This window comes from Uranotaenia lowii, unplaced genomic scaffold (assembly GCF_029784155.1).
Source record: "Uranotaenia lowii strain MFRU-FL unplaced genomic scaffold, ASM2978415v1 HiC_scaffold_14, whole genome shotgun sequence".
Classification (NCBI taxonomy): Eukaryota; Metazoa; Arthropoda; class Insecta; order Diptera; family Culicidae; genus Uranotaenia; species Uranotaenia lowii.
In genome coordinates this window covers 218143-234109 of record NW_026597410.1, presented here as the reverse complement: position 1 = coordinate 234109, position 15967 = coordinate 218143, and the positions used below count along the sequence as shown (strand labels likewise).

Here is a 15967-nt window from a genome sequence, read left to right as displayed (position 1 = left end):
TTAATTAATCTTGCTCTCTTACTCAGTCAAGCAGCGACTGGCTCACTAATCATCAGCATCATAGCAATGCTCACGAATACGAAAAAGGTGGGTGGCAATGTCTTATTATTGCTGAATCAGGTCTGCATCAAACCATTTCATACAGTTTCTGTGGTGTTTTCAACCAGCACGTTCCTTTCGTAAGTTCACATGTTGCCTTTCTGTTTTCTCTAGCTAGGTTATTTCCAAAATGCGGTTCACTGGAATGGAATTTGATTTGAAATAACTAAACGAATCTCGCGAATACCTTCGCATTTACATGTTTTTATAAACGATTAGCTCTCTCCGCGAAATTTAATAATCAAATCGTATGAATTTGTAAATAGCAAAACAATCAGTTAGATTTTTTATTTTTCGCAAATATTTAACAAACGGTGTGTACGATTGTTTGAATTATTTTTATTATTGCAAAAATAAATACGGTTTGAAAAAAAAACGTCATTTGTCAGTTCGGTCAAAGTTAAAACCCACCGGGCAAGGATTAATGATGAAAAAAATAAAACTCACCATTCAAAAAGCTTTGCACTTTTCGCCGTTCTCTTCGAGGATATGGCGGTTGCTGCAAACCAGGAGCTGATACGGCACGTTTAGGTGCGCTCGGAGGCCGTTGATTGAAACCGGGAGCACGGTAACGTGCACTTTTTACATTGTTCTGAAGGAAATGATACACGCTTTGAGATTTTTGCATTACAGAAGATGTTGATGCCGACTCGTTTGGAACAGACTGCATTATGGTTTGCATATTGGAAGTTGGAAGGCGTGGAAGGGAATTGGTGTTGATGGAAGAATTTCCGTTCTGGAGACTTCTGGGCAGCGTAGACCGCGAAGCAAGACGATTCTCATTCCTCGTCGAATCATCTGAGTCGGTATCATCTGCAACGCTCGATCTACGGCGACCTGTTTTTTGACTTTGCGATGAACCCCATAGTTTAGAAGATTCGAAATCCTCGCGCTCTCCTCCGATACTACCACAGCTACGTACTCGATCTAACTGTTCACGGCTTAAGTTTTGATTGTTAAATAGCAAATCACCCGCAGATCGCCGCTTTGCAGCTAGGACCGATATTGAAGAAGTTGAATTATCCAACATAGAAAGTTTAGATCTAGAATCTCCGTTAGCCAATAATGCCGATTCAAAGCTCCCTCTCCAAGAAAATCTTTCATAGTCACTAGCCTCTTTTTCTTCAGCCACCATTTCACCGCCTATGATGGATGACTGATGATGATGTGGTTTTGCATCTCCCAATAAAAGATCATGGCTTTTGCTTCGCGGTAGTAAATATCCTAAATCCTCATTTTTCTCCATGTTGCACTCGGAAGTACTGTCGTCATCTTCCGTAGTAGTTACCGAAATATTCGGTTGCACTTTACGTGTATGGTATCGTAACCCTGTTGATTTAGGCGATGCACTTGTATGAGATTCACCACTGCTCACTTCATGCATCAATGCCACTAATCGACTTCCAATGTGATGCATTACTTTTGCTATGAGTGGAGGGGAACTCGTCGCATTCACCGGTTTTTCCTCATCTTTTGCCATTTTGTTAAGTGAAGCCACCAAGCGTTGGTAGACAAATGCCGTTTCTTTATTCAAAGCATGAGGTTCTTCTATAAGACCACCGTCACCCATATCTCCTTCTTCATCTTTTTCCAAATTGTCAAATTTATTGATAATTTGCTGGCAACTAGCTGAAATCTGTTGTTGGAGAACGGATTTTTGTGAAACAGCGCCCTCTAAATCAGAGCTGGTGTAGTCAGAAGAATCGTATGAATCTGACCACGTGTCCTCACTACTTAGATACTCGACAATTTCTCGCACTTGTTCATCGCGTATTCCAGGAACAGTTTTCATCAATCGAGTTAGTTCATTTTCGAAGTACACCAATTGAGGAGGTTTGTTCCTATGATGATGGGTTTTTGGTACAGGAGTACCGTGCTTAGGAGTATTTGCTTCGCTCACAACTGGCGTAGAGTTACGAGATGCTGCCCGACTGTTAGCCGAAGCTGCGACCAAAGTTTTAAAAAATTGCCGCATTTTTGACATCATTAAATTCGTTTCTTCGTCCGAGCTCCAATTATTGAAACTGTCTTTCCTTGACAAATGAACCGCTGGCTGGTCAATATTGGAAGCAGTCTTCGGCGAAGTGTTTTCATCTTTGAGATCGATTTTATTCTCCTCGACTATTTCTTCAAGTTCGTTCTTCAGCTCTGGAGATCGAACTGTTTCACCTTCTTTCAGTAGATCGTCATTGCTACCTATGAAACCGCTATCTCGACTATTTTGTTTTTTACTTTCTGATAGCGGATTTGTTAAGGGTAAGTCTACTTTTGGGGTTTGTCGGCCGCCGTCATCAGAATTATCTTGGCGATGGAATTCTATTAACTCTGATTGCTTTCGTGCTTCATCTACTTCTACTTTTTTAGCATACTTTTTTTTCCTCTTGGCGGCAGCTTCATGTGAGCTTTCATTTTTATCCGCTTGAGCAATAGTTTCATCGCACGTATCAGTTTCGGAAGAATCTTGGCATTCATGTAAATCTCCTTGTTGCTGCTCAAAATCAGATTCTTTTGCTAACAAATTGTCAAGTGACGAACTTTGCGATCTGCCAGCTCCTCTCGCTCTAACTAACCGTTTGCGCCGTTGTTCGGGACTAGGGTGTCCTTCGCTATCACTACCAACACTTCCGCTACCGTCAGACTCATTTTGCTCAGTAGTAAATCCCATAAAACCAGTGAGAAAATATTTTTCCAAACGAGATGAAGCCAAATCAGCTGATTCTGCTGAGGTCCCCAAGGATTCCTCGGGTCCACCGAGGGAATCCAAACCTTCACTACAGACAGAACTGCTTTCAGAGATACTGTCATCGCGAATATTTTGTGAAATCGCTCCAGATGCACCGTCCCCAAGACCGAAAAAAAAATATTTTTCCAATTCCGATGCAGAAACACGGTTTTTTTGCTTACTACAACCAGAAGTTCGATTCGACTCCACTTCACTATCTTCGCAACTTTCCTCGACAATAGTATGAAGGGTGAAATCTATAGCAGCCCTATGGTAGCCGCGCAATTCTTCCTCACGATCAACAACGCCCAACGAAATTTCTTCACCAGAGTCATCGATATCGGATTCTGTTGCCGTCGTTGTTGCGAATTCTTCTTCATCTTGGCTCACTTCTTCCACCCACGAATCATCGTCGGCCAGACCATCCTCCAGGCAAATTACTGCTGAAAGTGTGTTAGCCCCAGTCACTACCGTTACATCTTCATTATTTGCACTGTTATTATAACTATCACTACTGTTACTGTTGCGGCTACTTCTCCCACTGGTACATTCAGCCAGCCCTGCACTGCCACTATTGATCATTTCGCTACTTTCACTACTAACTTTAACCGAATCGCTAGTTTGGCCTTCGATCGGAGGCCTATTTTTACCTTCGTCATTGCAATGTTGAGCAGAATCAACATCATTCACACTAGCAACACTTTCCAACACTACATTATTAGTTATTGCACTTTCATTCGTTGTTATTCTCACAGGTCGTCTGGAAGTTTGCGGGGAAGCTTGTTCCAAAGAAAAATTAAAATAATTCGCCAGACCGCGATCGAGTGAGCGATCGGGTTCGTTGTCTAATGCTAAAGGTACTACGTCATCACCGTAATCGTCTTCTTCGTCGCCATGCATAGCTTTCGAAATCCAACTGGTGTGCTTAACCGTGACCGAAGTGGGTGGATGCTGTTGTTGCTGCTGCTGCTGATGGTGGTCGTCATCATCACTACTATTCACTATTCGTGTGGTGTTACTCGTGACGATGTTCACGTGATGTGGCAAACCGTGATCCGCGACATCAGCCGTTGGCGGAGTTTCAGATGACGATTCAGTAGCCATTGAAATCGTACCGTTTTCTGAACCAATCAAAATTAAACTCTTATATCGATTATTGGCAGCATTAGTAGCTGCTACGAAAGAGCTATTTACATCCGCGTTGGACGATCGTTCGTTTACTACTGTGTTTAAAGTCGTGTTTACGGTAAGATCGTGCATGGTTGGCATTGATGTTGCTGGTGGTGTTGGTAATGGTAGTTGCGGTATTTCTTCTGCTATGTTTTTCCTCGGGTTTTCGTCGTGTGCGTCGCTACGTTTGTTTTCATTTACCTTACTTTGATTGTGTATACCTGAAGATGTAAGCGTATTTGAAGTTTGCTCCAACACCTTGCACAGGTTTTGTTGTGCTACAGGTACTTCAGGTGATTCTATGTTTCCATATTCGCAAAAACTATGTTGCTTCGTTGAGACGTCACCCATACTGCGATCATTCTTGTTGCATTCTATGTTTGCAGTAGGTTTTTTGGCTTTCAGGATTTCGGAATTTTCCCCGAAAGCTTCAGAGCTTTCAGTCAGATGATCAATTTCACCTTCTGTTTTTGAAGGTGTTTGTTTTAATTGACCTTTAGCCGAAATCGATTCATCCAATTCAGTAGTTTGTCTGATCTCATCATCTGAATCAATGTGTATGATTTGTTTTAATACGATCCCATCGTTTTCCAATTGATTTGTTGAGATATTGGCGTTCATCTCGGAATCGCAATTCTGTAACATGAAAGCATTTGATGATGTGGTGCTTGATATATCGGAATCGTTTGAATCATTGAAATCAACATTCACAACCATAACTTTGGAAAACGTTTTTGACTTTGGTCTACGATCCGCAATCGTACCAGTATCGTCACTATCAGATTCTATTGAACTGCATGAAGTGGAAAAGTCAGAATTTTCGTTGCTGGATGAAGTGTGTTTTATACGTAACAAAACTGGTTCATTATTGACCTCATAACAACGTTGGCTCGTTGAATTTGGCAGAACTCTATTGCTACTATTTTCGTTTTCACTACTAGCTAATGATGATTGCGATGAACTAAAATAACTTTCAGACAATAAATACCCCTTTAATTCGCCGTCCAAATCAACCGATTCAACAGGTTTTAACTCTTTGACTGTTGTCATACTCTCATTATCTGTGAATTGATAAGCACTATCGTCGTCTGGCCAGGTATCGTTCGAATTTGTAGCCCGATTTATCACCTTCTGTTCAGTCGACCACTCGAGTACTAGTGTCGCTTCATCGCATAAAGACACGTTGTGGGCAGTTGTGGACTTTTTGTAAGTGTTACATGACTCTATGCCATACGTACAATCGTTGCTGGGCAGGTTTTTCAGTTCTTCTTTCGCGTATTGAATTTTGTTTTCGTTATTTTTTACACTCCTTTCCTCCTCGTGACTTTTATCTTTTTCTTCTTGTTTTACACTTATTACCGACTCACTCACACCACTTGAGTTTTGCACTTGTACGTAGGTAAGTGGTTGTTCACTCTTAATGGTTTCGTGACTGCGACGCTGATGCACCACCATAGGGCTTCGTTTGTTAATTCTAGGCTTTTCACATAATTGCTTAGATTTTTCCATGCCCTCTGTACGAGTTACACCATCATTGTTATTTTCGCCGCTATCACTGCTATCGGTTCTATCAGGATTAACATCCAGGTGTTCTATCATACCATGACAACTTTCAATCCGTGAATCCATGTTTTGTAGTTGTCTATAACTAAAATTATTTGCCAATGAATCAACCAGTTCTTTAGATGTGCTGACAGCAACAGTTGGTTTGACACTATCCACAGAAATTGGCTTACATTTCCTTGCTGAGCCAGGGGAGTCGTTGTTGCAGAACAACTTTTCATTACAAGCGGATGCTGCGATGCTACTATTACTATTAATGAATCCGAAGCCCGATTCATTTTCCGCATACCTGTATTGCTTAGCTCCATATGCCTTCGAATTATTTTTGCTGCGAATTGATGTTATATTTTCTACAACACCGTTTGTGTTTTCAGAACAATTATTTTCAATATTATTGGTCATATTATGTTGATGTGTTTTCATATTTTTTACTTGATTTTGACAATTTGAACACGAATGTGTACAAGAGTCTTTGTTGCAAGTAAACTGAAAGAAGGCTGCTTCATTACCAGTAGCATTATGCCATAGTTGTTTTATTAAGTCAGTTTGTGTTTGTTGTTGCAACATTGTGTCCAATTGTTTATGCGACAAATCGTGATAGGTAGATATTGGTACAGGAATGGGAACCGGCACTGGTATTGCAACATATTGCGTTTCCAATCCGCAATGACATTTACTAATTTTTCGACCGTTAAGATCGTCATCGAGATTTTCTAGAAATCTCTCACTTCTGGTGGAAGACGATGAGGATTCAACCTGTTTCATAAATTCATCGTCTGTTTCCGCATCGCATTTATACAGCGTATTGATTGAATTCCGTTTCCGCCGACAAAACATAGGCGATGTCAATGGTGATGATAATAATGATCTTTTGCGAGATATGTTGCCCCTCGAGCTGCTGTTACTGTTTGTAATGTCATACAGCAGAGTTTTGGTAGCGGATGTGTTTATCTCTGGTTCGAAATAATCCCAATCGCAATCATCCAAGGCAATGCTGCATTTAGTGTATACGGAAGATGTCGTTGAGCTACTGTCATATTCTTCCTCTTTACTAGATGAATCAGAACTTATAAAAACAAGCCTATAGTCATCGACAAAATCATTGAATGCTAATTTAGCCAATTGATTGTCCGACTCAGATGGCGAAGAAAGCGTTGTTAGGTCGTCGTAATACTTTCGTTGAACTCCGGGACTGTTGTGGTATATCGTAGCTGCAGATGAATGTTTCGGTTTGACGCCAAAATCACCTAAATATTTCGTATAAAATTAGCACTAGATCACCATTCGTAGTATCACACTTTACACTAGGGATTAGATCAGCACAACACAACTGTACGGGTTTTATTAGTAATTAGAGGATTTGAAAACACACGCCACCGATTGTTAATTTGTACTTCACGCAAAGATTAGCATACAGAGTTTTTAATCTACAAAAGTTTTAAGAAACCCTCCCCTCCCCTTTATTTTAAGGATTGTCAGTTAAATGAATTTAAAAAAGGAAGCTTCAAATATGCATTAATGAATTGCCGATTTACTACAAATAACTACAGATATTCAAATATGCGAAACCCTCTTAAAAAAACAATTTAGTATTTTAATTAATTTATGTCTAATTAAAGCTTCAAATGATTGTGATAAATTAGTTTTTGTTATAAACTTAGCTTAGCTCGATTGACTACTCATATTCACCTTAAATCATGGAACTCGAAATGCTCCATAAACGTTTCTAGCAAAAAAACCAATTAGATCCTTTTGCAGAGTTACTTTTTAAATAATATTTAAATTTTACACATTTCGAATTCCATGATCTCTTGCGTGGCTAAGCAGAACAAATTCCAATGGTTGCTACTCCGTGATGGTAAATTAGTTTTTGTTATGACTGTAATAACTCACCTTCATCTTTTGTGCGCTTTTCTTCACGCCTTTGCAATACCACTTTTTTGAAAACGACTGCCGCAGCTTCTACAGCGTGCTTTATTTCCTGTTCTCCTAGATGCGTTTTGTGCTAAACGAAATAATACGAAAATAATTATTGCAATTGATGCGCGGTTACCAGAAACGGCAAACTACCTTGTTTATCAAATTGATTTGTTCATCGCTGCTGTTATCATCACTATTTTTGTCGCTGCAAAAAATGCCATCATCCAGTGATTTGGATTTGTCATCCTCGGTCTCTGCAAATCCACCATATTTCTCTTCCATCAGTTTAGATGCAACGATATCTAAACTTTTCGAGTCTCGCTTCTGTAGGCGTTGGTTTTGCAATATCTGCTGAAAGGCAGAAATTTTACGAGGCCCTGTTCTGACACCGGGAGCTGTTCCTTCGCTTGAAGCGTTGATCGTATTCGAACCTGCACCAGAATCGGTTTGCACATTCAAAGTTGACCTAGCATTAATCTCTGATTCACATGCTTGGTCCATTGACTTGAACGCCTTCCGTCGAGGCGATGGCAATTTGATCGATTTTTGAGCTCGTTCCAGGATTTCAGCTAAAGGTCGTGGAGATGGTATTTTGGTGGTAATTTCTGGTTTTCGGAAACTTTGCATGTACTAAAAATAAAAAGGTAGACAATTGTTAGTAATTGAGCTTTTTCTGTGTTGTGATATTTCGTTTTACTTGTGTGTCTTTTTCAGGATGCGAAAGTGATCTTCTAGGTGTTGGTTTGATTGATTTATTTCCAGGAGATTCTTCCGATATTGAACGCATTGTTTCAGGTTTCCGCTTTACAGGTTCATCGTCGTTTGAAGATGCCACAGGTTCCGGCTGGGCTGGTAAATCTCTTGACTTTCGGCGTCGTAATCTCGTTGAATCTCGCTTAATGCTACCACCATGTTTGAGGTAGTCTTCAGTATAGGGGTATTCTGAAGTACCATCGTTTGGGAAGCTTTCAACACTGTAAAGTCGGGTATCGTAGTTGTCCTCACTGTTGTAATAACTAATCTCTTCATCCTCGTTGAAGTTAAGCTGGTTCGTCGAATCGCACGTTGGATCGTAGTCGTCCATCATCGATTGTTTCGCTTCTGCAAATGTTTTCTGTTTGGGAGATCGTTTTTCTGAGTTTACTGAGTCTTCTCTAACGTGTTCTTGACGTACCAGTCTTGGCGAGCGGTTACTCGGTATCTCTGGCAGCATCCTGCGTCCTTCACTCGGTACCCCAGCATTAATGATCGATGCATGGGGTCCTCTATTCAGGCTATACTCTTCGTTACTGTGGCTGCGAACTTTGATCATCTTAGAAGCGTGCTGTGGACCACCTGTAATGCCGGTGCCACCTACACTACCACTCGGAGTGCTTGGGTTTTGTTGAGGTGTCGTTGATAGCTCATCGGCTATCGTTGGGAAATGCTGTTGTGAAAGAAAAGGACGTGGTGCAGGTGCTGGTTGTGGAAATAAAAAAGATTGCTTCTGTCTTGGTGATATGGGCATAAATTTTGGTCCGTGCTGATGGACTGATAGCGAATTCATACTATCTGGTGCCGGGAGTGTGTTTTGACGTGCAAACTCTGGTGAGCGTTTTATACTGTGCGGTGAGAGCTGTTTTTTGGGAGGGGAAGTAGGAAGCAATTTCACGTGCTGTTCGGGATTAGGTAGTGTGGCTTGCCTTGTCATCTGAAAACGACGGAGTATAGAAGACGAATTGCCGGAGATGATACCGTCGCCAGCAGACTCAGCACCACTGTCAGGGGATTTGTTGAACAACATTCTATTTGGTGAGGTGGGTAATTGGCGTTGCTGGCCAGATTGTAGTGGTTGTTGCTGTGAATGAGCCTGAATTTGCAGGAAAAATGGGTCATTGGAATTGGATGGAAATGTAGACTGACGTACAAATGGTGGATATCTCGGGGGGAGATCGCTATCGGATTTATCCGGCGAACGACTGTAAAGATTGGTTCTACTATTCGGTGACGTGGATAACAGTTTGGGTCCAATGTCGTGGGTTTCATTTGGCCTACATGGTAGTGTTGATTGTCTACGTATTTGGTACCGTGCCGGTAAGGGAGAAGTTTGTTTTTGTGGTGTGTCCGCCTCGTCGTTTTCGTTATCCGTGTGATACGGACTGTACTGGGGACTGGGACTTAGCTGTTTAGGTGACACTGATGGTGGCATAAGATTGTTATTACTGCCGTAATACATTCCTGCTTCAGGATTCGGCAGCGTCGATTGTCTTGGCATTCTTCGCCCTATTGGCGGATGGATTTCATTGTCGAATTCATCTTCCTGCACGTACTCGGCCATGGTACATGGATTGATATATGGGTATCTTACCAGTGAAGGGTAACTACTCTGGGATTGCTTTCTAGGTAAATGAGAATATTGCTGTTGATCATCATCAGCTCCAGTCTGGCGGTTATCATCCTCTGCATCTAAATGTGACATACAAATTAATTGTGAAATTAATTGTGATGGTAAATAATGTAATCGGCGTGTCTCTTTCGATTGAGGACGCAAACGAGCAAAGTAATCTGCTGTTTGTAAAGTTTTGTTTTAAACCGTCTCATATACAATAGCCTATATAAACTCTACAAAATTGATCAACGAAGTGAATGTCAAACTTTTATGGTCTTAAGCTTTGGTCTTGACTAAAAAAAATTGCATTTCAGCAGATAAAGTTTCGACTAAATTTTGGTAGAATTGTACTTCAGGTATCAGGTATCAGAATGGGGGTAGGCTTAATAGCGGCACGTTATCCAAACATACGGGAAAATTGTGCCTAGCCTTTTTTTTATCCAAGATTTCATCATTTACCTGAGAAACCAGAAAAACCTATAAAAGGAAGAAATAAATTCAATCTATCTAAGATGGCATAAAGCCTTTCCACTAGGGATTATTAGCATTAAAGCTCTTTTCTACATTCGGTAAGGAATGATAGAATGTTTTTTAAGTTTAATAATGTAATCGGCGTGTCTCTTTCGATTGAGGACGCAAACGAGCAAAGTTATCTGTTGTTTGCAAAGTTTTGTTTTAAACCGTCTCATATACAATAGCCTATATAAACTCTACAAAATTGATCACACTTTTATGGTCTTAAGCTTTGATCTTGACTAAAAAATTTGCATTTCAGCAGATAAAGTTACGACTAAATTTCGGTAGAATTGTACTTACTCGATATTGTCCATGATCGTCGGATGCTCTTTTTAATCAAGTCTGAAGCTGGAAGAAAGTTGGTGTTCGTAATAACAGATGTCCTGCGAGCTTCACTATCGGTGTAATCGCTCATCCAATTTTCGCTGGCGGCCTGTATCTCACTGCATTTGTATTTGTTCAACATCACATGCACACATTCAGTTCGACGAATATTAAAAATTAAAACAATTAGTTATCAAAGGAAAACAAAAGTAAATTTCTATGTCGATAATATCTCACATTCAATAATCACAACGATGGCATTAACAAAGTATACATGACGAAACCTTAAAGCACACGAAGCATTGCTTTTTTTTATTTCTGATGAATATTTTTTAACATCTATCGAACGAAACTTTTATGATATGCTAAACTAATATTTTAAGCTGTTTTATTTTCCTAAAATTCAAACCTGTCACTAAACAGTTGGAAGGAACTAAAAAGCGTTTTTTTTTTAATTTCCTTTTTCTTTCAGGTTTTCATCACTCCATAAAATGGGGTGGACATGAAAACAAATCAACAAAGAAAAAATTAGATTATTCTAAATCCCACATATTGAGATACTTCCAGCTTCCAAAATCTGTAACTGTAAACTTAAAAAAAACCTTTCTCTTTTTATTGACTTCCTCGATTCTCAATTTATTTTACGGTTTGTTTCAAACATTTCAAGTTCATTTTAGTTGAACCAAACTAGTGTATTAATAAAAAAAATCAATAGTTTGTAAACTCATCTCTGAAATGTTGGTTTTTCTACACGAATGTTTGTTTCACATAAGGATTAATTTTGGTCGGTCATTTTTTTAATTAACTGCTGCTATTAACTTGTTTCAATTAGCTTGGAAGTTTATCGACCAAATTCACGACTGGCGTTGTTTGTCTTATCGGTATCAAAAAATAAAAAAAAACCTCGTTACGTTTAGTATTTTGTTGCAGAAGCAGCATTTTTCGAGGCATGGTGTCAATGATCTGATTTTGGTACAAATATTTAGTTGCCTTTCAAATAATTGGAAATTTCCTACACGTGGAAGTTTTAAGCATTCTAAAATTTAAAACTAACGTTTTATTTCGAAAATTTCCTTAAATAAGGAGGAAAAAACTCCTACGCTTGAAATCTTTTTGAACAGGAATTGAATTTATTTCGGAATTCAAGTTGAAAGATAATGTGAACAAATCTAGAACATTTTGATTGGGTCCTAATAAACTGCAAATATCATCGGTGGATACATTGGATAGAAATGTATCAAAATTCTTCACTGCTATTTTTGGAAAGTATTTAAATGGGCATAAGAGAAGATCGGATTATAAAAATGCTACTTTAAAGCATAACACTATCGTGCGTTTCGATTCGGGCAAAAAGGATTTAATAGCTTATGGAAGAACAAAATTTTTAAATTACAATCATCAAGCAACATTTAAATATATGTATGTATGTATAATTGAGAAAGAATCGATTACAACACATTTTTCTGATGGAAATCAATTAGGTACATGTGTTTGGAGCAGATGTTTGGAGGCCATGAGAGTAAAAGTAGGTAGTTAATCAGCTATCACTAATCGTTGTGGGGGAGTGGGGGGTGGTAGATCTGGTACTATTTAACAAGCAACTGGGTGGACTACATACAATGGACACAACGATGCTATTGAAGCAAATACAACGTATTAGAAACTGTACAATGACTTGATAATTGAAAAAAAACACTGACTTGGTATATTATTGGTGCACTCACATTTGCTTATGACACACAACGCATACCCAGTCAGTGGTGCGAGTGGAGAATTCCCGACACCCTTTACACACCCGCAGACGGCAGGATCGACATGGTGCTCCCCGGTTGATGATTCTGCCCAACTCAATGCCGCAGCGTGAGCATGATCTAGACGATTCAATATAAGTTGGCCGATCAAGAGACCCTCCGAGAAGGGCTTTCACGTTGCCTTTTTTCCGTAAATTGAACAGCTCGGCCCGGAGGAGCCTGTATGTCGTTCCACGTTTTGGTTTGATTTTTTTCGTGATTGGTGTTTGCGATCCATTGGAAGGTATGTGTGTGTTTTCGGTTGTGGGTGGTTGATATAAAGGGACGATTTTGTGCATTCGTGCATGTTTTCATTGTTTTTTTTTGTGTGAATTCAATAGGTTTGATAGAATAGAAAAAGAGAAGATAAAAGAATTACTATTTTGAAGAATATGACGAATAGGTTTAAGGATTTTTTAATTGGAATAGTCAAGCAGAGAGTGTATGGAAAAGTATTCTCAAAGTAATCAAGAACTAAAGGTGAACATCCCTGTGTTGAGGTGAGGTGTTTCATTAACCCGCATCCGTTCCAGAAAATTTTACCCGTAAGAGTTCCTGCAGTGTTAATTTGAAACCCTCGACTAAAACCTAAAATCTCTCTTGTTTCTCAACCGATTCGTACAACATTCATAGTTGTAGAAACCTTCAAAAAATCAAATTTTCAAATTTTCTGTGTTTCGTATTTTGAGAATCTAAATGTGCCAAAATGTGTCAGTTTTATACTGTGACTGAAAAAATGTTGATCTAAAAGTAAGATTTTTACGTCAGTTTTTCACACTTTTTGTGGTTTAAATCTTAAAATAAAATTAAAAAAATCCTTGTGCGCAACATAAAGTATTCAACTTCAGCTTTCTTAGGCTTCTCAGCAGCAATAGCTGAATATAGCTGAATCGTATTTGAGTTACATTAAGAGGTTTCTAAAACTATAAATTTTGTACAGATCGATTGAGAAATATAGCGATTTCAAGCGAGGAATATCAAATTGACACTCAAAGGTCTGATTAGGAAGTTTTTTTGTCTGGGTTTTTTGAGGGTGCGTATTTAAAAAACTAATGATGCCAAATAAAAGATTTCACAAATTTCATTGAGGTTCTCGGAAGATTTTTTTGTTTGGATGCGCCTGAATAAAGATACATGCCGGCAAATTCCGAATAGTGTCATTTAGACACTCAAAAGTGGATTAAGGTTAATGTAACACAATTTTCATCCCGTTTGAAAATGACTGCAATTTTTATAAAACAACCCCACCCATGCGTTTACATTATTACAATATTAAATCTTCAAAATGCTGTCATTGTACTGTTATAACAAGGGATCAAAACTGTTATGGACGATACAAGGCGCTTTATATACATAAACATCTAACTAAAGATTTGACTAGCTACTGTTGTACACAAACGATTTTTAAACTACTCCTCGAAATAATTTTAAGGTGAAGTCATTATTGATTCAAGTTCAAATAATTTTCCATTAGTCAATAAAATGTTCTATTTTTTTCGAAATTTGTACAGTTCTAACTCTCCTGTTTTTGGAAATAAATGGGTGAGGTATGCAAACAAAAAAGTATTGGAGCATTTTTTAAGTGTTTCGAAAATGTCATGTCATGTCAACTTTTTTTGAAGAAACAAATAAGAACAGCTAAAGGGCTTTATATTTAAAAAAGTTAATTAATGAATAATTGTTTGCACAATCCTAAACAGAATATGGGTTTAGTTAGTATACTGTTAACGAAACTACCCGGTAAATTATAAACAAAAACCAAAAACATAAAAAGTTCTCTAAAAAAATTATAAGTTACACAGGTTTCGATATTATTTGGATAAAGTTGAATAACGTTAGTGAAAATTTAACCCAAAAGAAATAATAATAGTTCTGGAAATCAATTGAACAGTGAAAATGTAGTTTTTTCGGTAATAACACTATTTTACAAAATTTAAAAAATATCGCGAACTTCATTGACCGACCCAAGTTTTTAATGTGAAATCAGGCGCCCGAAAATAAAATCCAAAAAAATTCTCAATAGAACAGTTTTAAAGTTACGCTTCAAATATGAAATTTTGTAAAAATAAAAAAAGTGTTTGTACTTTTATTCGAATATCTCAGACTGCATAACATTAATTTGAAATCTGATTTTGGCATATTCAGGCTAGGTGGAGTTATTATGAACAAATTTACTCAGTTTTTCATAGTATCAGCTCAAACAAGTAGCTCCTTAATGTTAAAATTCTGGAAAGTAACCAAAAATTAATGACTAGTTCCCTTCATTTCGGGATTATTTTCTAATTTTTAAGTTGCAGCTTGTGGGCGTAAAACGTTTATTCATAATTACCCCGTTTGTTCATAACTACCCCCCTTGTCTATGGGGTAATTATGAACACTGTTACGATTTTTGTTTCGTGATGACTTTTGATATTGGTCATATTGCTAGATTGAAACCACTTCTAAACAGTGCATTGTAGTGGGATTTGTTGATTTTTATAATTTGAAGAGTTATGGGCTATTTTAAGTTTTACATAGGTGGGAGGCATCTTTTCATATTAACACAGATCCACAGTCTCAAAAACTTATAAAGTAATTTTTTGGGCTTATTTTTAAGATTTGAATGGTTATCGTGATTTTGACGATAAAAGTGAATTTTAGTCATCAACCAATGCTCAGAAAAAACGTGTTCATAATTAACCCGTAGCTTGAAAAATATGGGGTAAATAAAGCTTAGTTCTTTTAAAAATGGGACAGTTACGAATGCGTGTATCTCAAAAACCTTTCGTATGATCTAAATACTTTCTATGAAGGAAATGAAGGTAATTTTATGATTATCCATGAAAAAATTTGAAAAAAAATATTTATCGTTTTTTTGTAAGAATAAATTCTACTTTATTCTTTGTACCTCCCTTCGGCCAGCGCACACTTTTTTTCAGTCATGATAATGATCAGTTTTTCAAACTTATACTTCGACTAATCTGTATTTTAGGTGGCTACATCCTCCTCCTTCAATTTCTGGTACTTTTCGGACCAATACTTCTCTTTTAAAAGAAACTGAGGCCAATTTAGTGGATACAGCTGTTTCGAAATTAACAAATTTGATTAATTTTGAGCCACTTTTTGAGCGTTTGTAATGGAATTTCTGCTGGGAAAATCTGGCAATAACAAAGTAAAACCATGAGGAGGTTGAACTTAAAGTATAATCGGTTAGTATAGATCGTAGGTTGCGAAGGATACATAAAAGATCTACTGTTTTTAGGCTGAAAACAGTGAAAAACCATAGTTTTCGTTTTGAAAATTGTTGTTTTTTTTCCACAGGAGCAGGATTTTGGCAAATCATTATATTTTATTCAAAATAACCAGCAAATACATACTTTAATATACTCGGGACCTTGTCACGAGCAGACGTGGTATAGGACGAGCAGACGTGGTAAACGCTGAAATTTGTTTAAAATAGGGTATTTCATAAGTTTTGTCGTTCATCAGAAATCATCTGTCCCATAGCCTCGGAGC

At 38.0% G+C, this 15967-nt stretch overlaps 1 protein-coding gene across 13 annotated transcripts in view; it reads right to left on the bottom strand.

Annotated features, from left to right (window-relative positions):
• Positions 1-481: 481 nt before the first annotated feature.
• The window catches only part of LOC129759348 (uncharacterized), a 28301-nt gene continuing 12815 nt past the window's right edge, over positions 482-15967 (bottom strand). For 6 of the 13 annotated variants that reach the window (XM_055756764.1, XM_055756766.1, XM_055756765.1 and 3 more), the window contains 6 exons: positions 12407-12652; positions 10659-10801; positions 8172-9919; positions 7625-8104; positions 7448-7559; positions 482-6801 (listed from right to left, as the gene is read on the bottom strand). In XM_055756764.1, the coding sequence (XP_055612739.1) occupies positions 521-6801; positions 7448-7559; positions 7625-8104; positions 8172-9919; positions 10659-10801; positions 12407-12652 (9010 nt within the window). In that variant the 3' untranslated portion in view covers positions 482-520. The remainder of the gene's footprint in view (positions 6802-7447; positions 7560-7624; positions 8105-8171; positions 9920-10658; positions 10802-12406; positions 12653-15967) is intronic. The other 7 variants (XM_055756772.1, XM_055756777.1, XM_055756774.1 and 4 more) reach the window with 5 other exon arrangements.